Raw genomic sequence first — 23,070 nt, 5'->3', positions numbered from 1 at the left:
ATGATCGCTATGTTGCGGCGCCTTGTTTTTAATCAATCAATCCTCAGCTTTAACAAGCTCTGGTTGGTTGTTAAGGTTCTCAAGTGAGTTTTCATGATTCCAGTGATAGTTTAACGTGGATTCTCCATTATCAATTGAAAGAAAACACCCGTGAGAATCCTTTTAATCATATCGGTACCCTTTGATGTTTTTCATATGAGTCCAAATTGTTTCCTAATACGGGTCCAGGTGTTAGCTATTGTCGGAAAGAGACAACCGTCTAACCATCCTCTCTCACCCACTTCATCGCACAACGGTAGTGATGGTTGCTCAGTCCTGGCTCATGGTAGTTTCTTTGTAGGAGAGGTGTAAGTCTCTCTGGCAAGCCTTCAAAATAGAGAAGTAGAGTTTGTTGATTCATGCGGTAAATACAGACGGTCTGATTGACTGATATGGGTAGTGACGGGGGGCAGCTTGACGTGCGGCAAGGTGAGGTGATGATCTGTCGCTAGCTCACCCCCCCCCCCCTTCTCTCTCTCTCTCTCTCTCTCTCTCTCTCTCTCTCTCTCTCTCTCTCTCTCTCTCTCTCTCTGTAGGAATAATTAGCCATCATCATTACTTTTATTATAACTTTTGGTTCTATTTAATACGTGAGAATTCGTAAAAATTATCTTTATGTAGTAGAGTAAAGTAAACTGGTGATTATATCCCGAGTAGTGGCTAACAGAAACGGCATCGTACAGCTCAGTGGCATCATAACCTTGTCGTGGCGCCATAACTCAATGTCTATGGTGAAGACGGCATGACAGGTCCCTACAGGTCTCGCTGAACCTATCCATAGCGATCCAAAAGCTTCATTCCTTAACAGTTCGGTTTTTATATGATAATTTTCCAGTAATTTAGTATACATCGATCATAAGAAAGTATAGTCTATCATCGATATTTAACTACACAGTAATTTCCCTCTATTCCCTACGTACATTGGCCAAAGAGAGTGTAGTTATCATAATAACTATCTACAAAAAGACTCGCTTCGTAGTAGTCCGGAACTTCGAGATTCGTGGATCGAAGATGCGCAGTAGATGGCGCATTCCTCTCCCGGCTGCCTCGCAGTACCCTGTGCTCTCTGCTATTGAAATTGGTCTCGCGGTTCATGTCATCTGCCTTTCCACGGTTAGCCTTTACAGAAGACTGACATCGTCGTAGAGCATTTCAAAGTAAGTGGCAGTACGTCTGCTAATAAACACACCGATGAGCTACCTGGAGCCAGAAAACATCCAAGGTGGTGGATACTATTAAGTCAGAGCGCGTTGTAGTCTGGCGTTACTCTCATGAACAAATTGCTTCAGTCATTTTTCAACGATTTCTTGGTTTCTTTTTGGATAGATGACAATTTGTCATTATTTGTATCCATATTTTGTCAAGCCTGGAATTTGGGTGTTCTAAAACTTCGTGAACTTTCTCATTTCAATTATATAAGTACGACTTGGTCAGTTGTCGGTTTGGTCATGCTGTTTGTCGCGTCACGCACCCTTACATCCACCATCCACACACCAGGCTGAGATTATTCCTGACATCACTCCTGGTCACTGCAAAACCATGAATTTTTTTTTTTTTTTAATAATAAATAAATAAATAAAAAAATCGCTTATTCAAAGCTAAATTTGAGCAAGCACTGTAATTTGTAACCACCTAGCAGTGCCTCCCAGAAGTCGCTCTTTCATTTGGTCCAGAAATTTACTGGAGAGGAGGGATGGAGAAAACGAAGCGTCTCTGATGGTTTTCAATGTAGTAATTTTCATTGTTAACTCAAAACCACACAGAAGGGTTTATTTTTTACCATGAATTTAAGAACTCCTTAAAAGTACCAAAATAGTACAGGTAAATCCCGTTGAATCAATGTTAAGTGTTACTTGGCAGCCTCCCCAAGAATTCTTCCAGTGTGGATAAATTTTTCTTTATCCCACTCCTGAAAAGATAACTGACAGCTCATCAAGCTGTCTTGTGAACATTTGACAAACATCTGTGAACAACTGGAGAGATGCAGTGTCTGTCTCATTTATTTAACTTTGAAGTGTGGTACAAGTAGTACATATTAATTGCGTGAAAGGTTGGCCTATCCATCAGGTTTTGGAATTAATCTGGATGTCACATCTGTTACATTCAAGCATGAAACTCTCATGCCACGTGGAAGGTTTGGTGACCTTGCCAGTTTTGGAGGAGGGACAAAATGAAGGTCATCATAACATACTATTAGCTGTGTGTGGAAAATAAAGAAAAAATTTACCTTAAAATTGTGGTGGCTGAATGAACAGTTTGCTTTCAAATTATATATGTAAATAATTAGATAAACTATGAAAGAAAACAATGAAATATAGAATTGAGTGGGATAATATACAGTTTACATGCATTTAGAATATGTAAGTAATCCTTTCATCCGGCACCATTGCACTGCATGCTGTAGTGATGATAGTATATATGTTAACATCATGAATTCCACCTCATTTAAAGGTGCAATGTTTTAACTCAAACCTTGCTCCTCTGGGTTCCATAGGTGTGGATAGAAGCAATCATAAGTTAAGTTTTAATGTCATAATTACATAGATGTGCAATATCATTCACTAAGAGGTGTGTTAATTATTTTAATTTGTAGTTACATCTAAATGTGCACTCTCATTCTCCTCAGTACAGATGTATCTATATTTTATAATGTTTCATCAATGATTTTTTTTTTTTTAATAATGAGTTAAACAGTTATGTTCTATATCCTGATTTCTGAGTGTAAAGTTTTATTTGCAAACAAAGTGTGAAAAGTCTCAAAATATTAAAAATGCATAAAAAAAACTACAGACAGCCTTCATGTACAGACAGCCTTCATGTCCATATCTTTGATTGATGAACATGTAACACATTTGTAACAACAGTTTGCACGTATAGAAAATGTATACTCCTCAAGTGATTGTACTGAGCAGCAGCAGCAGCAGCAGGCACTCATTGTGTTTCTTGGTGGTAGGTGCTGACGCGGGCGCCCATTGACTGTATGTGTCGGCCCTGCACTGATGTGGAGGAGGGCACCGTGCTGGCCCAGGAGATTGCCAACTTCATCCAGGACTCCCCAATGGATAGCGTTCCCTTCCTCAAGTAGACTACCAGCTCCACGCATACGTATATAATGAAATGTGTGTTTAATAAATTTCTATCTGTCACCCACACCTATCACTGCTTACAAGTATATTTCTGATAACTTAGTAATTATGTATTGAGAAGTAATCCATGTGGGGCATTGCTTTATTGCTGTTAGCAGCAACAACAGCAGTAATAGCAGAAACACTGAGAACAGCACCAAATGGTAACAGATGGTTAGGTTGTTATACTTCAGCAGTATAGCATTAATGCTGAAATAAGTCATGTCATGCAGAATTATGAAGATGTCACATTTTTAGAGCTCACAGCAGGTCAGCAGCAAATGATAGATGAGACGGATTTGCCAAAGAGTATAGAATGGATTAGGATCTTCCTGGAACACTTCAGCTTAGCAACTGATTTACCATCTTTGGTCTTAACTGATAAAATTTGTCACAACCTTGTGATTTGCATTTTCCCACAATCTTCCTGACATGTGGCTTTTTCAGTCACATACTGCATTAACTAATAAATTTTTTTAGTGAATTTTGCTCATGTATTGCACTGATCACCACTTCAAATTTTAGTCAAAAAGTAAATTATGCACTTGACTTGCCCAGACATGTATCACATGTATCACAAAAAAAAAAAAAAATGTATAAGCTTAAACCTCTTCTGTTGCATAGTACACCTATTGACCATTTATGCATTGTTTTAGGATCCCACTTGTATGGCACAGATATAGATATATTTTTAAACTTGTATTGTTGATATTTTCCTTGGACAACTGATTTTTAACATAATAGAGCACTGTAGGTTATATATAAATAGGAAATTAAAATATTGTCATTGAGTCTGCCAGGTTTAAATCCACACAAAGGTGTCATCAAGTGCATTGAGTGCAGGTAAATCTTGTTCTATAAACATTTGATTTACAAATTTTTGAAGCTACAAGTAGAATAAATTTTTGTCCAAATATACAGATGTTGAATTTGCATATATGCATAAAGATTTTAAGAATAGGTATTGAAAAATCCATTCAATGGAAAAATTCAAAATATAAAGTTTTTCTAGGTTTACAAGTTTTCAGTTGACAAATTGCTTTTAAGGAAAGTAACTCATCTTAAATCACAGTTCACCTGCACTTACTGCCTATATGGAGGCACTTCACATAAAAGAACCAAAATACCAAGTGATGGTAAACACAGATGAGTTTGGGAGATTGGATAGTATTGTTACAACCCTTCATATGTTATCCTCTCTTGGGTTGTAGTATAACATGAAAAGTACAAGGTGTAATCTGAAAGTTTCCAGACTGTCTCGATAAAGCAGTTCAGGCTTACATTGTGCTCCCATCACTGCTGTACCTTCAAAATAATTCTGTTAAGAGTCCAGCACTTTTCCCATTGTTGAAGCACCTCTAGAACTGGGAGATGCTGCTCAGCACTTCCTGCATTTCTGCTCAAATTTCTTGGATATCATCAAGTTGCCACACCTTCAAGTCTACTCATCAGTTTCTTCAGCTGTAATTGTTCATGTGGAGCTCCTCCCTGCATGACCAGATAGTAAACTAGCACTTTAAGATTGAAGTCCTGAGGTATTTCAGTAACAATATGAGAAGGAAAGTCCAGAACATGCTCAACAGCATCTACTAGAGTTGCAAAGGTGCTTCCAACACTGGGAAGAGTGTTGGGCTAATTGTATTGACTCTTAAGGGTATTACTTCAAAGCACCTGCTTGTCATAGTGTGCCACATTCCACTTACAACCAAGAGTCTAAGGATTAAAACCTTTGGCCAGGTGGAGACAATTTAACCTTGTCTTCTTCCACACTGTAGCCCTTATTTGCCTGGCAGAAAACGGATACAGTTTAGGAAATCAGGAGTACTGACCTTGCCGAGCAGGAGTGGCTGGGGATCAGCAGTCATGCCTTCATTATGTGTGGGTGTGTGGTTCTGTTGGAACAGAAGACCAACAACCCTGCCTTTTTGTGTGTGTGTGTGTGTGTGTGTGTGTGTGTGTGCATGCATGAATATGTATTAAGAGAGAGGGGGGTGGGCTGTATATGAGCATGAGGTTCTTTCATGCATGTTTCATTGAAAGTGATGGCCAGTTTGGTATTTGTAGTTCTTTTAAGGGTATCTTCCCTATTACCCATTAAGACATTTTCTCCTCTGGTAAATGGTGGATGACTTTCCTATAGGAAGTCATTGCTACTGTATTGCAATTTCAGGTATCTTGACACTCCCTTAGTAACTCTCTTCTCTCCACTGGTCATGGGGTGAGTGGGTCAGGTGGACTGGATTTATCAATTTATGCTGTTTTTGTTGGTGTGATTCCTTCTCTCTTCTGATTGGTTGAATCAGGAGTGGTGGTGGGCAAGTAGCCTCTCAACCAATCAGGATAGAGGAACCACATTTGCCCACAAAAACAGCCAAGCTCAATCCACCTGAGCCATTCACTCCATAATCAGCGAAGAGACAAGAGGTACTGAGGAGGGGCCAAGAGGCTTCTGAATTGAGATAGAGTGGCAAAGATTTCCTAGATTTCCTACAGCAAAGCCATCCATCACCTACTAGAAGAAAAAAAGACTTGCTGAGTAATAAGGAGAAAAGAAGAATACCCTTAAAAAATTATAATAGCCAAACTACCAATCACTCTCATTTAATGAAATAGTTATTTATTCATTTTATTATCTATATTTACCTAGTTGTGACATACAGGAAAGGAACCCTATTCATACTGTCCTATCTTCAACTTTTCCTATATTCATGTATATTCCTTGCATGGATTGCTTTCTCATCAGATAATTCCAGGCATTTATTTTTATATGGGGAGAGCTGTGTTTCTTGATGTTTCTCCCATAAATGGTCTTCAGTTTTCTTCCATGTTCCCTTGTGTCCCTTTTGTTCTACACAAATGGCAGAACATGGAAACAAGCCATTTTCAAAACAGGACTGGCCATGAGGTTCATGGTCCAATTAGTAAGACTTGTCCCTCCAGCTTATCAGATCAGAATTCAAACTCCATTTACATCCACCTCCCTTATTTGTAGTATATGAATTTCTTAGTGGTTTGTAATAAAGAACATAGTTCTTCATACAATCATGCCATCGGTGGTAGTGGTGGAGTGGTGAAGATTTGGTAAAGAGGGAGGGATCAGCCTAGTTTGAGCTTAGATGGTGTGATATAACTGAGTCAGCCAGGAAGTGAGTGTTCCCCCAGTGAGAGAGAAAACAAGGATTTTAGTATGTACTGTAGTAAACTTCTTAAATTCCATAAACATGCTTTTGAGAGATACATACCTACACCTTGGACTGTTCAGATTCTTAAATTACCTCATTAAATCAACAAGACAACAGTAGTAATGAACCTAGGTGGAGAGCCATGTAATGTTGTGGCAGGACACACAAACATCAGCCAAAGCAGGGCTGGCTATGAGGCACCTGATATTCAGTCAGTTAAGGCTTGTCCTTTTGGCCTGTCCGATCATGGATTCACACCCCCATCACATCCATCTCGTTTATTGATAACAGTTTATCTTTTTTTTAAATGTTTTGTCACAGATAAAATTGTTTTTCAAACAATTGTGTTTGCAAATATACAGACAGTACTTCAAATTAACTCAAGTACTAAACAGCTGATAATGAAACAGTGATGTGTGTTAGGCCTGATTTGGCAGAACCATGAAGGGACTCTTGTAAAGGACAATGCCCAAACCAATTTAATTTTTTTGGAAAGACTATAATGAACATGGTGTGTATTTACCTAGTTACCTAATTGTATTGTACAAGGTCCAAGCTAAAGTTTATTTATCCTGCCTCCATATCTACAGTTATCCAATTTCTCTTTAAATTTGCTCACACTAACAGCTGTAACCACCTCCTCGCTTAAACTATTCCGGAGATCAATGCTTTTGTATAGGAAACTATATTTCTTAGTGTCACTGAGACATTTATTCTTCTTAATGTTTTTTTTTATGTCCTCTTACATCTTGCCCCCTCATCCATATGCATCTCCAACACTTGTCTGTCTACCTTTTCCATACAGTTTATTAATTTTATATTGTTATCAAGTCTCCCTTTTCTCTTCTCTCCAAATATTATTAATCTCATTTCTTCCAATCACTCTTTGTAAGTTCTTTCCTTCAATTCTGGCACCATCTTCATTCCTGTCCTCTGTATTTTTTCCAATATCTTTATATCCTTCTTTCTATGTGTGTGTGTGTGTGTGTGTGTGTGTGTGTGTGTGTGTGTGTATTTACGTAGTTGTAGTTTACGGGAGGTGAGTAATCTCACAGTATCCCTCATAGTCTCTATATCTATCCAGTTTGGTCTTAAAAGCATGGACAGTTTTGGGATTCACAACATCTTCACTGAGTTCATTCCATTTGTTCACACTTCTGTGAGGAAAACTATGCTTCTTGATGTCTCTTCTACAGTTAACTTTCTAACTTCTTATTGTGTCCCCTTGTACTCTGTGTGTGTGTGTATGTGTGAGAACTTCCGCTATAAGAGACCATGGCAAGAATGATTCTAGAGATGAGACAATTTTAAGACTTTAGAGAGATGAGAGATGAAAAGAATTATGAAGATAAAAAAAAAAAAAAAGAAGGATGAAGGAAGGTATAAACTTACAACAGAGTGCAGAAGAGGAGGGTGGATGATGGTTATTATTTTGTTAATCACTAGTGACTAATTTTGAGAGTATATGCCAGACAAATGTTCATGACTACATTGTTAATCAAATGCTCAAAAACTGTTGCCTAAAAAGTTAATTTAAAATAAATTTGGGTAATAAATTATGTGGAATGAAAACCTTAGCAGTAGAAGAGTGAACAATCAAGGCTTCAATGATCTATTACTGATAAGAAATTAAAGCTTTAACTAAAAGTGACAATTATAGTTGCTGGAACATTACTTAATTTAAATGCATTGTTAAGTCTATCAAATTTGACATGGAGTCATTTTGATATTATTGCCTCCTATTTGTGTCCTTATTTAATCATTCAATAACAAACCCAAGGAAATATTTAGGATCACATGTCTCAGCCCAGGTTGCTTCACAGGTACACCACGAGGAGGGCTGGAGAGCAAATTCCAGGTTTTGTGTGGTTGCTGAGCTGTAGCAAGACCAGAGCAAGACTAGATCAAAAATCTTGCCTTTTGGATGCAACTCCTCTCAAGATAATTCATCAGCGAAATGGGAACCCAAGTTTGTTCATCTTTGCCAAGTGATTGCCAGAAAAGAAAAGAATTATTATTCATGTTGCCACAATTGTGAAGACCCTTAGATATCATCACTACTAAAATTGAGGTATTTATGTAGTAGTTGTTTATCAATACTTCAGTTAATCTCTACTCTCTAGATATACTTTTAAGTTGCCTAATTTACCTACAGTGATGAATCAATGCCCTAGCTGGGTATCCTCTGTAAGGATTATCTATACCTTTTATGCACTAGTAAAGCAAGAATTATTTGGATGCCATTTGCATATCCTGGTCAAGATTTAAACCTAACCTGGATCTGCACCATTCAGATTATCACTCTGTACCTGTATCACTCTGTATCTCTGTATCACATCTGTATCTCACATTTGTTCTTGGGAACTGCAAAAGTGGTTGACCAAAACCATTCTGTCTTTTATATTCAAAGCCTTTCATTCTCCTTTCACCCTTTTTCTTATGCACTGTAGTGGTGTGTTCTCATATTTCAATGAGGGTCTTTCATTAGCACCTTTCACACATATAGTACTAATGCATTCTCCTAAGTTATCTCACCTTTAGCCTTCCTTCCCATGTAACCAAAGTACCATAGCGTACTTCTCTTGATTCTGTCAACCCTGACTGGACATTTCAGATCTATATATTTTTTCACCTTCTATTCTTCACAAACATTTGTTCAAATAAATTATTTTAACTGCTTGAATTTGGTCACACACGTCTCTCATACAAATGTGGACATTGGTACAATCATTACAATATGCAGTCTCATTTTAATCCCTTATGCTCTTATCATGAACACTAGAGATGAAACTACTTTTTCCCCTTTACTTTTTTTTCTCCTTCTCTTACCTTTGGTGTTTCTTTGCTTGCACACCATCTAACAGGTATTTAACTTACCTAGATATCTCCCTCACTTTTTTTTCAATATTTCCAGTTATCTGTAAATCCATATTTGCAATACTTAAGTCTGACTGTTGTTTTCTCTTTAACTCATATCAGCACAGACACTAGCTCTCCACCTTCTACGCCCATGCCCGTACTTGACAATTATTTCAAAGTTACTTTTCTTTATTCATTTCACACCATACTAGTTAAAAGAATTCCATCCTCTCTAGTTTCATATTTCCACCCCTCCATTCTCTCTCTCTCTCTCTCTCTCTCTCTCTCTCTCTCTCCAAACTTCCTGCAACAGCAAGTTGTTATTCATAATGAACTCTTCAATTGGCTTTCTGACAGTCTTCATCTACTCTTCATTCATTTTCTTAAACCAAATCCTTTACTTTCCTTTTCCTAGACTTGTTATTCAGTATTCCTGCTGCTCACTATTACTTCCATAGATATCTTCCTTCATACTCATTACACATGCTCTCCTTCCCTTTTGTAGCTTCCTGTTAGCTCACAGTCCATCATGCATTTTTTTTTATAGCCCTCATTAGATTTTACCCAACCACATCTTAGTCACTTCTTTAAAAACCAGGTCATATGACTGTCATCAACTTTGATTCTCAAGTTGAACATTCCTTTGCATATTCTTCTCTGACTTTCATGCCCATCCTCTCACCAACTAATACCTTAGCTTTCTTCATCTTTCATATTTGCCTTGAAATCATTGCTAAAATGTAATCTGCCTGTTGAGAGGCTTCCAGCATATGCATATTTCATGTTGGCTCAAAAAGCACATAATTTCCAATTGCATGGCTATGGCTAATGCCAGAGCTCATCACCAATCATTGTAGTCATTACAGTGTTCTGCTACTCAGTAATGGTGTTAATCTAAAAATTAAATTCATACAAAACAGTTTATTAACACTTATAAAATTCAAATCTTGTTTTCTCCACTTTGAGCGTGTAAATGTCAAAAATAACAGGAGGGGATTGCTTTGCAATATTTAAGTATGTAATGTAACAAATGCATGACAATAAATACACAAGTATAAATCTCACACAAACATCAAATGAACGATTAGGTAGTTAGAAAATAAAGCCTAAAACTTTGTCCAAATAAGGTAAATGAACATACCCAAAATGACAAATAACACCACGCAGGAATAAGAACAAGATTCAATGCCTTTAAATGGATGGATATCAGTATATAATATAGAACCATTTAGCAATGTCTGGCATTGCTACATGTGAACCAATGATGCAGGAAATTCTAATACAGTTCAGGGGTCAGTACTGGTAAACATAATGATGCACCCAAAATAAATAACCACCCACAGTCAATATCCTAGAGTCCTATCTTTTTACAGTTCCCCTCTCATATATTTAGGTTTTAGCATCTCGATTCTCTTGATGTAGTCACCCTTCTCTAGACAGTCATTACATGATTCATCCCAGTCATTCAGAATCTTCTTGAGGTCACGCACCTTTAACTTCTTCAAGTCCACATTGTTGAGGTCAATCTGCTTTTCTGTAAAGAAACATCATTATTATAATGTTGCTTTATGTATGATAAAATTCATCTTCCAAAAATTCCTTCCAGAAACAAAAAATTATGTAACCATGTATCTTCAGTAATCAAAAATAAGTCCTCTTCAGATTCCTAATATAAATGTTACTAAACACTTAATGCGCCAAGTATGTAATTGGCATTTCAAATAATGCATTATTTTTCCTGTCTTGTATCAGTCTTTGTTGAAGATTTGGAGAAAATTATATATGCAAGGGGCAGTGGTGAGTGACTGTGGTTCATAAACATACTGTGGGGAGACATTCTGTGGGTCTGTGAGCTGTGGAGAGAGAGAGAGAGAGAGAGAGAGAGAGAGAGAGAGAGAGAGAGAGAGAGAGAGAGAGAGAGAGAGAGCAAACAATATTCCAAAATTTCCCAATAAGCATGTTGCCACAAATGATTCTACTTTAATTCATATGTATCAGTGGACTTTTAACTTTAATTTGTATGTATCAGTGGACTTTTAACATGCATGAGTTTCATATTATTAATATTACTCAAGTTTGTTACATCAACCTGGTCAGTTTAGTCTATGAAAACCACATCCATGTTACTAAGGGTGCTGGGTCTGACTGGTTGCCTGCCTGTTTCTCTGTCTTGTCTGGATAAAGAAAGGGGTTTACCTATCACCACAACTATAATCCCACCACTTTTAGCTAAAACCAAGGTTTGGGTGGGATCAAACCTGGGCTTTCTCTACCTGCAGCAATTGCTATATATCCTCATCTTCTTTTCCTCACTGAAACTCAGGTGTCTGAGGCAAATGACAGTAGCCCCTTTTCTGTTCCCTCGTACTTTCTCTATCCTCATTTTCGATCCAAAGCTGGATGTTGCGTTTATGTGTGCCCTCACTGTGACTTAACCTGCTCTCATGCCCACGCTCTTGAATATTCCAAGTTTTCCACCATCTGGCTACGACTACAGAGTCACTCTCAAACTAAATTTATCTGTGCTGTATACCTCTCACCTAACTCCTCTGACTATAAGAAATTCTTTGACTACTTAACTTCCAAAGTGGAGCACACTCCGATTCTCTTCCCTTTTGCAGAGATCTCCATTATTGGAGACTTCAATGTTCACCATCAGCTTTGGCTTTCCTCTCACCTTCACTGACCATCCTGGTGAACTAGCCTTCAACTTTGCTATCCCCCACAACTTAGAGCAAATGGTGCAACACACTACTCATATTCCTGACTGTCTTGAAGATACACCCAACATTCTTGACCTTTTCCTGACCTCTAATCCTTCTGCTTATGCTGTCACCCTCTCTTCTCCGTTGGGCTCCTCCAATCACAATTTCATATCTATATCTTGTCCTATTGCTCCAATCCCTCCTCAGGATACCCCTAAGCGAAGGTGCTTCTGGTGTTTTGCTTCTGCTAGTTGGGGGGACCTGAGGAGGTATTTTGCCGATTTTCCTTGGAATGACAACCGCTTCTATGTCAGAGACCCGTCTTTGTGTGCTGAGCGCATAACAGGGGTGATAGTGTCTGGCATGGAGGAGAACATTCTCCACTCTTTTTCTCAACCTAAACCTTCCAAACCTTGGTTCAACAGCTTCTTCTTGTGCTATACATGATAGAGAGGTGGCCCAGAAAAGATACTTAAGCCTTCCATCATCAGAATCTCATGCACTTTATATTTCTGTCCGGAACCATGCCAAGTCTGTTCTCCAACTAGCCAAAAACTCCTTCATTAACAGAGTGTCAAAATCTTTCAAGATCTAACTCCTCTCATGACTTCTGGCATCTAGCCAAAAGTATCTCCAATAACTTTGCTGCTGCTTCTTTCCTTCCTTTATTTCAACCAGATGGCACCACTGCTATCACATCTATTTCTAAAGCTGAACTCTTCGCTCAAACCTTTGCTAAAAACTCTACCTTGAACAATTCTGACTACTTCATGCTACCTATTAAAATTCTTCGCAATGACATTTTCCATGCCCTTGCTGGCCTAAACCCTCAGAGGGCTTATGGACCTGATGAGGTCCTTTCTGTTGTTCTCCAAGACTGTGCCTCCGTACTTGCACCTTGCCTAATCAAACTCTTTCAGCTCTGTCTGTCAACATCTACCTTCTTGCTGGAATTTTGCTTACATTCAGCCTGTTCCTAAAAAGTGACCATTCTAATCCCTTAAACTACCATCCAATTGCTTTAATTTCCTGCCTAACTAAAGTTTCTGAATCTATCCTCATCAGAAAGATTCTTAAACATTTATCACTTCACAACCTTCTATCTGATCACCAGTATGGGTTCCGTCAAGGCCGCTCTACTGGTGATCTCCTGGCTTTCCTTACTGAGACTTGGTCATATTCTTTTAGAGATTTTGGTGAAACTTTTGCTGTTGCCTTGGATATATCAAAAGTTTTATCAAGAGTCTTGCACAAAGCTTTTATTTCCAAACTATCCTCCTACAGCTTCTATCCTTCTCTCTGTAACTTCATCTAAAGTTTCCTTTCTGACCATTCTATTACTGCTATGGTAGACGGTCACTGTTCTTCTCCTAAATCTATTAACAGTGGTGTTCCTCAGGGTTTTGTAATGTCACCCACTCTCTTCTTATTCATCAATGACCTTATAAACCAAACTTCTTGTCCTATCCACTCCTATGCTGATGATACCACCCTGCACTTTTCCACGTCTTTTCACAGACATCCAACCCTTCAGGAAGTAAACATTTCACACAGGGAAGCCACAGAATGCCTGACTACTTCTTTCTAAAATTTCCGATTGGGGCAGAGCAAACTTGGTATTGTTCAATGCCTCAAAAACTCAATTCCTCCATCTATCAACTCAACACAACCTTCCAGACAAATATCCCTTCTTCAATTACTCTCAACTGTCCCCCTTTTCTACACTGAACATCCTCAGTCTGTCCTTTACTTATAATCTGAACTGGAAACTTCACATCTCATCTCTAGCTAAAACAGCTTCTATGAAGTTAGGCATTCTGAGACGTCTCCGCCAGTTTTTCTCATCCCCCCGGCTGCTAACTCTGTATAAGGGTCTGTCCATGTATGAAGTATGCTTCACATGCCTGGGGGGAGGGGTGGAGGTTTCATTCATACCGCTCTCCTAGACAGGGTGGAATCAAAAACTTTTTGTCTCATCAACTCCTCTAACTGACTGTCTTCAGCATCTCTCATCGCCGCAATGTTGCATCTCTAGCTTTCTTCTACCACTATTTTCGTGCTAACTGCTCTTCTGATCTTGCTAACTGCGTGCCTCCCCTCCTCCTGTGGCCTCACTGCACAAGACTTCCTTTTTTTTCTCACCCTATTCTGTCCACCTCTCTAATGCAAGAGTTAACCAGTATTCTCAGTCATTCATCCCTTTCTCTGGTAAACTCTGGAACTCCCTGCCTGCTTCTGTATTTCCACCTTCCTATGACTTGAATTCCTTCAAGAGGAAGGTTTCAAGACACTTTTCCTTCAATTTTTGACAACTGCTTTGGACCCTTTTCTGGGACTGGCATCTCAGTGGGCTATTTTTGTTACCCTTGGACAAAAAAAGTGAATGATGGCCTGACATCAGTAGGCTTTGTTGCACCCTGACCTGACTGTGTGTGTGTGTGTGTGTGTGCACCACAAATTTTACAGAGCGAGTGAGATATTAAGAGTATCATCCTCGATAGTTTTCTCTCTCTCTCTCTCTCTCTCTCTCTCTCTCTCTCTCTCTCTCAGTATTTATATTTAATTACATGCTGGTTATGGTTTTTAATTGCATTGCATAGTATGTATTAATATTTTGACTATTTCCACATCATGGCAAATGAGCCATGGAAGCACCCAACCCATCCCAGGTCATACAAGTGACATGTCATGAGGCCTGGATGTGTAGACCAAGTGCTGCCACTCACCAGGGTTTAAACAGACTATTTTCATTATGAAAAAAAAAAAAAGCACATTCTATTGATATTCCTTCCAGCTGTATTATAAACAATTATTTCACTACTTATCCATCTTAGAACTACAGAGGAAGTCTGCAAAACCAATGCTATTTTTCAGCTGCACTAAAATAAGTATGCCACATTTCATTGTTGTTGTATAATTACTTACTATGCATAAACTTTGTTTTTCTTCGATATACTTTTATACATTTACTTTAAATTGCAGTGGTAGTATATAATTACCTATTTGTGACTTCTTTTACATATATCACACCAAACACATCACTGATTTAGGAAGCTTGGCCACACCACAGGCAGGGGAATCCCTAAGTTGACCCCACCCAAACCTTGATTTTAGATTGGTGGGACTATAGTACTACAGTTGCCACTAATACTACTATCATCACCACTATAATCACCAAAACCATTACTACATTTATTATCTTCCTAATCACTTCTCACTATCACCACTGCCACCACTACTTTTACACTATATATTGAAACACATGCTCTACCATTAATAAATCTATCACTTCACTCCCCTGTATGTACCTTCTAACTTATCCAATCTTAAAATCCACTAACCTTTCCTATCTATTCTAGGTATCTAAATTTATCCTTCTTTTTAAGCCACACTGCTTCTCATATTGCTTCTTTATCCCCTCGATCTACACTGCCATACATCACACCTTTAACACAAAGTTTTTTTTGTACCTCTAAAATAAAATAACCTGATGCCACTCACCCAAGCCAAGCAGCACTATCCTACTCATGAAGCATACATTCAGCAATCTGCCTAACTAATAAACAACTGATGCAATGCCACTTGTCAAATATTCAACACCACAGCCATACAACCTAAAAGTTTTACCAACATTCATGTCATTCACTGCCTTGTGCACCATTTTCCTGTTCTTTATCTTTAATATGACACCATCTTTTATGTGAAGTCACACTTCATGTGCATGCCTCTTTTTTGCTACAGCCACATACTCAAATCATTCCCTTCCCTTCCTCCCACCACCACTCATCATCCTACCATAAACCTCCAATGCACACCCAATCACAGGATTCTTGAACAACTTCCATTCTTCCACCTCACTATGTACCTTTCAACTTCTGATACTCAACACATTCTCCTAAGAGCATGACCAATTCACTTTCATAGCTTCCCTGTCACACCTGACTCCTTGCTCCCACCCTCCTTATATCTACTCTGAATTTTTCCTCAACTAGCTTGTGGTCATATCTTAATGGAATCAAACTTTATTTTGAAGTGTTCTAGTCAAGACAAAATATGGGACATTTAATCATGAGTGAAAGGTTAGCTTACTGTAATCCACCTAGTTGAGTTACCATACAAGAACACAGCATTACAAATTCATAACATAGATAAAACTTATGTTTTGTTGTAAATCAAACCTCACATCACTTACCATATCTGAGATCACAGATTTGTGCATCCTTCTTCTTCAGCTTTTCACACACTTTGTCCATGGGCATGCCCCACGAAAGAGGCTTAGACATCTCCCCAAGAATGCCTGTGGCAGACTCCACCAGACCACCTATGTAATAACAGAAGCGGTTCTCTTTGCCTGGAAAATAAAAACGCATATTAACAGGGGGAATTTTTAAAATTTCTTTTTCACACATGATTGTCTGACTTCAATGAATGGCTCTGTGCAGGAATAAAATTTTTTTACATTGCCTCTATGATCTGCCTTCAGAATAACCAAGATGGAGTACCTCATCAGCCTATACAAGAGCAATGCAAGGCAAGCTGGCTAGGGCATCCTGGCATGGGGCCTACAACATCAGACAAACCTAAACTTACACCACCCAGCCGGGATTCCAATTTGAGTCCTCTTGGGTGTGCACCATGCACAATAATCTCTACAAGTACAAGACCTGGCAGAAGTCACTTACATATCACACACCCTGGGTAATTCAGTATTAATGCACTATCTAAATTTGATGATTCAACATCACAGTGACAATTACAGGAATACAAACACAGTTGCAAGGAATATGAATCCAAAATATTGCAAATGTCCTTTTGCTTATTCACAAACAATTTGTCTTTCTGATGGCCTTTTATACAAGGTATTAAATGAAAATTGTAGTAATTTAACAAATCTTAAATTATTATGGAGAAATACGTTAACATTCCAATTTGAACTGCTAAGCAACAACCATTCACACAATGCCAAAAAATAGCAGCTAAACAAAACCACTATTATTACTACAAAGCCTACAATATATAAAACTAGCTAGTTTCAAAAATACCCAGACTTATGGAATTTCAAATTCTGTAGAGTAAATGAATGGTCTGGTACCTACAGTGACCCTGCCTTCACTGTCAGACACTGGACAATATCAATAATGCCTTGCATAATCCCTCCTAGTGATCGTAGTTAGTACAATAACAAAGAAAATTAAACAATAATTAAAAACTCACCTTTTGCTTCTGCACAAGTTTCCTTAAATTTTCTTTCAATGGTTTGAGTGTCCCTCTTTTCATCTGATGTGAGCTGTTCCGAAAACTTGGTCATGAATGTGATGCACACTGCAATGTGAGAATGGTTTTTCAACATTGATAAAATTAAATAAAATTGGAGGGAAACATTACACACCTGCTATTCTCAATTGCCTGTACTTAAGATAAATTACAGACTTACAATGATATAATACATAATCTGTGAAATTTATATACTTTTGAAATAAAAGCATAAAAATTCAGAATAGTTTTTATATGTTTCTCTCTCTCTCTACTGCAAGATTAAGATTTTGAGATAAGTTGTAGTTGTTCCATAGTCCCCTTATTTGAAAAGTACATCAACTTTGTATGGGAATGTAGCATGAAGGAATGCAGGAGTTTGAATGTACAGTAAAGGAATGTAGGAGTTTGAATGTAAAGTGAAGGAATAAAAAGCTCAATGAACTAAAAAGTTCTCATTATAGTCTTTTCATGAAATCAGCCACTGAAAAAAAAATAAGTAAAAAACAAAAACATTCTGAATATGAAGGTAAGAATATGAATACAAAGAGGAGGAAAGGATGTGAAATTACTTAGTTTTAAGAAGCAACATAGGGAACTCCAAAGCTTAGATGACACTGCCTGTACTGAATGAGAAAATAAATCAATGAAGAAACACCTTGTCCATTTCCTTCCATTTAATGACAATCTGTCCATTTCCTTCCATTTAATGACAATCTGGTAACACTTTGTACTCGAGAAAACTCATTCTACCAAATGCCATCACTTACTATTACGATAATAACCAAGAAAAATCTGACAGCACAATGGAAAATTTTTAATAAATAATTTTATTCATTCGTATTCACTGAAATAATTATCAACTTCATTTCATTCATTCCTGATTCAAGACTATTCTATCCATTGGCAAATTAAAAAAACATTCTACAACAGAGCCACCTCAGAGTGGCCTGTTTGTAACAAGCTGCCTAACACAACTAAATATAACTAACTAGTCAGATGAATTTAATGAGTTCAACTCCAAATACATCTTAAGCAGCTTAATGAAAACTACATAACTACCAACTAAAAGTGTTGGAAATACACAAGCTAGACTTTTGAAGTGTTCCTCAATAAATCAAACAAGCAGCACCTGGCATGCTACTCTCAGGAAGTAAGGTTCTTCTAAGTAAACAAAGATCAAATCAATATTATGCTATTTATATATAATATTTTTATATACTTAAATTTTCTATTTAATGTAATCAGGACACTGAACTTTGTCTGTTTATGTGCATGATCCAAATAAAAGTTCAATTACTCACCCTCACAATCTTCCAACTTGAGGGCTGTTGTGGTGTATATGGTGGCAAGGACCAACACTGCTGCTACGTTCATTAAATTCATCTGTTGAAAAAAAGTATGCATTATTAATATTGTATCATTACAGGAAATGGTTCACATCCCAACACAAATCTTGAGTGGCTGAGTCAATGGGAGACTTGTGAAGCTGTCTGCCACCAGCCACCACTGTATGGGGCCCTACAACTAAAATACGGATCCTGAATTACTGACTTTCCTTCCTTCTTATGAGGTGTATTTCTAAGTAGCTATTAACATCCACACACATGAAATTTAATAATAATTAGTCTGACAAAAATGTTACAGGAAACTACTCTACTTCATTCTCTGAAAACTTTGCTTTTTTTTTTAAATATAGGAAAAAATTTGACCTTTTGTATTATCTGTAAAATACAAAAAATAATAGAAATAAAAAATAAAGTTTAATCTAATGTGAGGGATACCTGGCTTCTAAAAATATTTTACTTACGCTAAAAAGGCTTCTTTCAAACCTATAAAAAGTATGGTTACATTATATTTTGTTAGAAGAAAATTAATAGGGTTAGAGAAATCCCATCACTGAGTACTCACAGTGCTTGAAAATAAATGTGGCAGCAGACCATTAGTTTACAAAATGTCAGTTTCTTAGTATCTCACAGAATTGCATAAATATTGAAAGTAAAGTGTTTTTACCCTACAATTTCCTTCAATCTTAATATCCCTGCCCAGTAACAAATTATTTCAGTTTCTTAAACAAGGAGCAACACTTACAGTTATAGCAAAACAGACTTTACAAAGCTCAAGAAGCATTCTTAAGAGAACAGGACTGTCTTACAAAGTAGGAGATCCAATAAAAATTAAAGCAATTTCTCAAAATTTACAAGGAAAGAGAAAGATAACTTTGTGCCCATGATAGCAAAGAAAGAGATAGGTGACAAAAGTGGTTCAATAACATATGTACACTTCAAGACCATAAATAGTCTCCCACCTCCACTGACCCTGCAACAAGGCCTGGGGTTTTTCTGGATGATGATTCACAGGCAACACACACATGAACACTCAGATGATGTGTGTTCTAGTTACATTTCCAGGTTTGTCTATCTTATCTGGTATTTGTTACCTATTGAGGACACTGGGGTAAAGTATGTAACAATGGAGTACATGAACGTCTATGAGATATTTGTTACCTACTGAGGACACAAGAGTACAGTATGTAACAGTGGAGTACATAAACCTATTTGGCCTATCTCGATTAAAAGGTTATAAATGTGATATGATGCACTGGTTTCGAAGCCTCAGCCTATAGGGTTCATGGAGTGTGTGTGTGTGTGTGTGTGTGTGTGTGTGTGTGTGTGTGTGTGTGTGTGTGTGTGTGTGTGTGTGTGTGTGTGTGTGTGTGTGTGTTGGCCATGAAAGTTTGAGCCATCATTCAGGAAGGCCCCAGGCCTCGTCTCAGGGTCAGTGGAAGCGGAAGACTTTTTATGGTCTTCAAGTGTACATTAGGAAGAGCCAACAGTGAAGGCATAAAAAAAATGGAAAAGAAGGAGACAGATCAAGTTATGAAATAAAAATATACAAACAAGAACTGAATACATAAAAGTAAAAAGAGGAAAAAATCAAAAGGATAAAAATACTAAATGTGAGGATGAATCCAACTTATTCTATGAATGGAAACCTAAAAAATAAAGATGGTATCAATAAATTAAAGACAGAAGGCCAATCACAATGTATATGTGGTGGCCACAGCAGCCAGCCAGCTAACTACATGGATACTCAGCATCAATGGACATACATTTAAATACCAGGATTCATTGTGCATTTCCATAAGCAAGACAACTTGGGTGTGTTTTGCCGAAATAAATTGAGTGGTTAACAATCAGTGGCACCAGTACCCTTTGAGGATGAAAAAGAGGAGGTTGACTAGCCACACCCTGAACCTTTCAGTTCCTATTAAAGTATACATTTAGGTCAAGTTAGGTTAGGTTAGTTTCCTAAAGGGGATGTCCAAATCTAGGTTAAGTTAGGTTAGGTTATGGGGACTCATTGCAATATGTGGTCCATTTGGTGCCAGGCTGGCTGGGCCAGCATCCTGCAGGTAGGAGTTGCCAATAAAGCATCTTCCTTGCAGGGTTACCACATTGAGTGAGCGAGTATACTCTCTCTCTCTCTCTCTCTCTCTCTCTCTCTCTCTCTCTCTCTCTCTCTCTCTCTCTCTCTCTCTCTCTCTCTCTCTCTCTCTCCAGACAAGATATATGATTACTTTTACATCACTAGACGTACATAGTGTGTGTGTGTGTGTGTGTGTGTGTGTGTGTGTGTGTGTGTGTGTGTGTGTGTGTGTGTGTGTGTGTGTGTGTGTGTGTGTTCGATCTAAAGAAATGCATAACCCCCTCTCTCCCTCTCTCTTTCTCTCTCTCTCTCATGATTGTATGTCTTGTCTAGAGAGAGAGAGAGGGGAGAGAGAGAGAGGGGAGAGAGAGAGAGAGAGAGAGAGAGAGAGAGAGAGAGAGAGAGAGAGAGAGAGAGAGAGAGAGAGAGAGAGAGAGAGAGAGAGAGAGAGAGAGAGAGTCCTTACTTGTCCAACACAGTAACACTGCAAGGAAAATGCATAACTGGCAACTCACCTGCAGGACACTGGCCCAGCCAGCCTTGCACCACAAAGACCACACAAGAGTGGGGCAAAGCTCCCCTGGTTAAGTTGGGTGTGGCTTGTATCCTTATGGGGGATCCAGCCAGGGAGGACAAAGCCCCCTGGTTAGGTTAGGTTAGTGCCCTTAATGGGGTGGGTCCATGGGGGAGCACCCTCCCGGTTGGGTTAGGTTAAATTAGATAAAGTTGGGTTAAACTAGAAATTTTCAATTTTCAAAATATGGTGTATCATCCTTAGACTTTCATGAATGTCCAAATTTGGCCTAATGAGGCTTCCCGCTACCTTAAAACCAAACTTTTCCACCAGGTCCCCAAGTTTGTTGGAGATTGAGGAGAAAAAGAAAATATGTATTGTGTTAAACTGCAATTTTACCTCCTTTCCTTCTAATAAATTCATTTTCATGTTGGGATGAGTCAGCTGGACTAAGATTAAACTGCTCTCGGTCACTCTGATAATAGGAAAATGATCATATATAGCTTTTTTTTTCCAATGTAAGTGAAAGTTATCGTTAGAGTCCAGTCAGTCAGTCAATCAGGTCAGGCCGCTAGCGAAGAACAAGAGTATACAAGATCACCTTACAAAATCTAACTAAAATCCTGTGGACAGACTGAAGGACATATGACTGAGAAAGAGCATTAAGCACTATGAAAATGTATTGAGCAGGATACTGGACTACTGCTAGAGCTTGGCATGATGCACCGTACCTTGACTGTCTCGTGGCGGGTGGCGGCCAATTACGTAACAAGACACACGAGGATGCTTTTGAGGACTCCTGCTTGTGGGATGACGTGTGTGAGGCTGGGGCGTAGTGTGAGGCAGCCTGGCGATGTGAAGAGCAGCAGGGGTTAGTGTGGCGGGGACGAGGTGGTGTGTGCTCACGGCCGCCACGACTCACACGTAAACACAGTTGGCGCCTCCTGATTGGTCCGCCACCATGCCGCTCTCGACCTAGGGACTGTATCGCTTTTTTGCTTGTTCTTCTTCCTTATCTTGCGATAAACGTATCAAATTCTTTATTTTCTCCCTCTTCTACAAATTTTAATAACTTTTTTTTATCATCAAAATGCAAGTAAAATAGGTTGAATTAAATTCCAGTGCATCTCTCATCCCAAGGACTGTACTGCTATTGTTACCTTTCAAAAATTTTACATACTTTTTATCACAAGCTGAATTATGTCACAGTAATGTTTTATAAAATTTTCAATCAAAGAGTTCTACTGCTTTTTTTATTCTACTTATCTAGTTATCATTTTTTTTCCTGTAACTTTGCTGTAAAATTCCATTATTGTCATGATACGTTCACAATATGTTGCAATAATTTAACTTTCCAATATATATGCAATAAATCTTATTAATATGATCACCATCGGTTATTTTCTTTGTTCTTGTAATTAGGCTTGTTATTACACATACGCACATTTTCATTAGTAGGAATGCCTACGAATGAAAATGTGCGTACAGATATACGAGAAGATAAAGAATAAAATGTGCAGGAATCGGCAGATATACATTTATGTTATATGAATAGAGAGCCAATCATGACTAAAGTAAACGCACATCTTGCCATGAATTACTGCTACCTAAAGATCCGCCTACATTTTCTTAAGTATTGGTGTTGAAAAATTTCGTCTCCGGCTGCCTACACCCACCCTACGTGTCATTAGAGATCACGAGCTCTGACCAGTGTGCTGTTGAACACTGTTGACACCAAAAAAGTTATTTTCTTCTTCATAAAAAAAAAGAGCATACGTGTCATAGAGACACGTATGCACACCGACCAGTACAGTGCTGCCTATATAAGGCTCCGCATTACCTTAAAATCTCTCTCTCTCTCTCTCTCTCTCTCTCTCTCTCTCTCTCTAAAAAATAAATAAATAAATAAATAATAATATTATTATTATCATTATTATTAAATAACTAAATAAATAAGTAAATAA

The 23,070-nt window shown here is 38.1% G+C and overlaps 2 protein-coding genes across 3 annotated transcripts in view; one reads left to right on the top strand and one right to left on the bottom strand.

Moving 5' to 3' along the window:
* Nucleotides 1–17,408, top strand: part of LOC135104175 (bursicon-like) — a 19,278-nt gene extending 1,870 nt beyond the window's left edge. The window contains exons 3-5 of one of the 2 annotated variants that reach the window (XR_010270319.1): nt 2,993–3,158; nt 8,170–8,417; nt 16,394–17,408. Coding sequence is in view for 1 of the 2 variants with exons in the window: in XM_064011276.1 (XP_063867346.1) it covers nt 2,993–3,124 (132 nt within the window). In the remaining variant the exon portion in view is untranslated. Of the gene's footprint in view, nt 1–2,992; nt 4,085–8,169; nt 8,418–16,393 lie in introns of those variants that run through there. The other variant, XM_064011276.1, reaches the window with a different exon arrangement.
* On the bottom strand, nt 10,112–22,087 carry LOC135104174 (mesencephalic astrocyte-derived neurotrophic factor homolog). Its single transcript, XM_064011274.1, has 5 exons — nt 21,838–22,087; nt 18,468–18,549; nt 17,125–17,232; nt 16,103–16,261; nt 10,112–10,739 (listed from the first exon to the last, which is right to left on the bottom strand). The coding sequence occupies exons 2-5, from the start codon at nt 18,547–18,549 to the stop codon at nt 10,573–10,575; spliced, it is 516 nt and encodes a 171-aa protein (XP_063867344.1). The 5' UTR covers nt 21,838–22,087; the 3' UTR covers nt 10,112–10,572.
* Nucleotides 22,088–23,070: the final 983 nt, after the last annotated feature.

The sequence above is a fragment of the Scylla paramamosain genome, chromosome 10, assembly GCF_035594125.1.
Source record: "Scylla paramamosain isolate STU-SP2022 chromosome 10, ASM3559412v1, whole genome shotgun sequence".
Lineage (NCBI taxonomy): Eukaryota > Metazoa > Arthropoda > Malacostraca > Decapoda > Portunidae > Scylla > Scylla paramamosain.
This window is presented reverse-complemented; position numbering and strand designations above follow the sequence as displayed.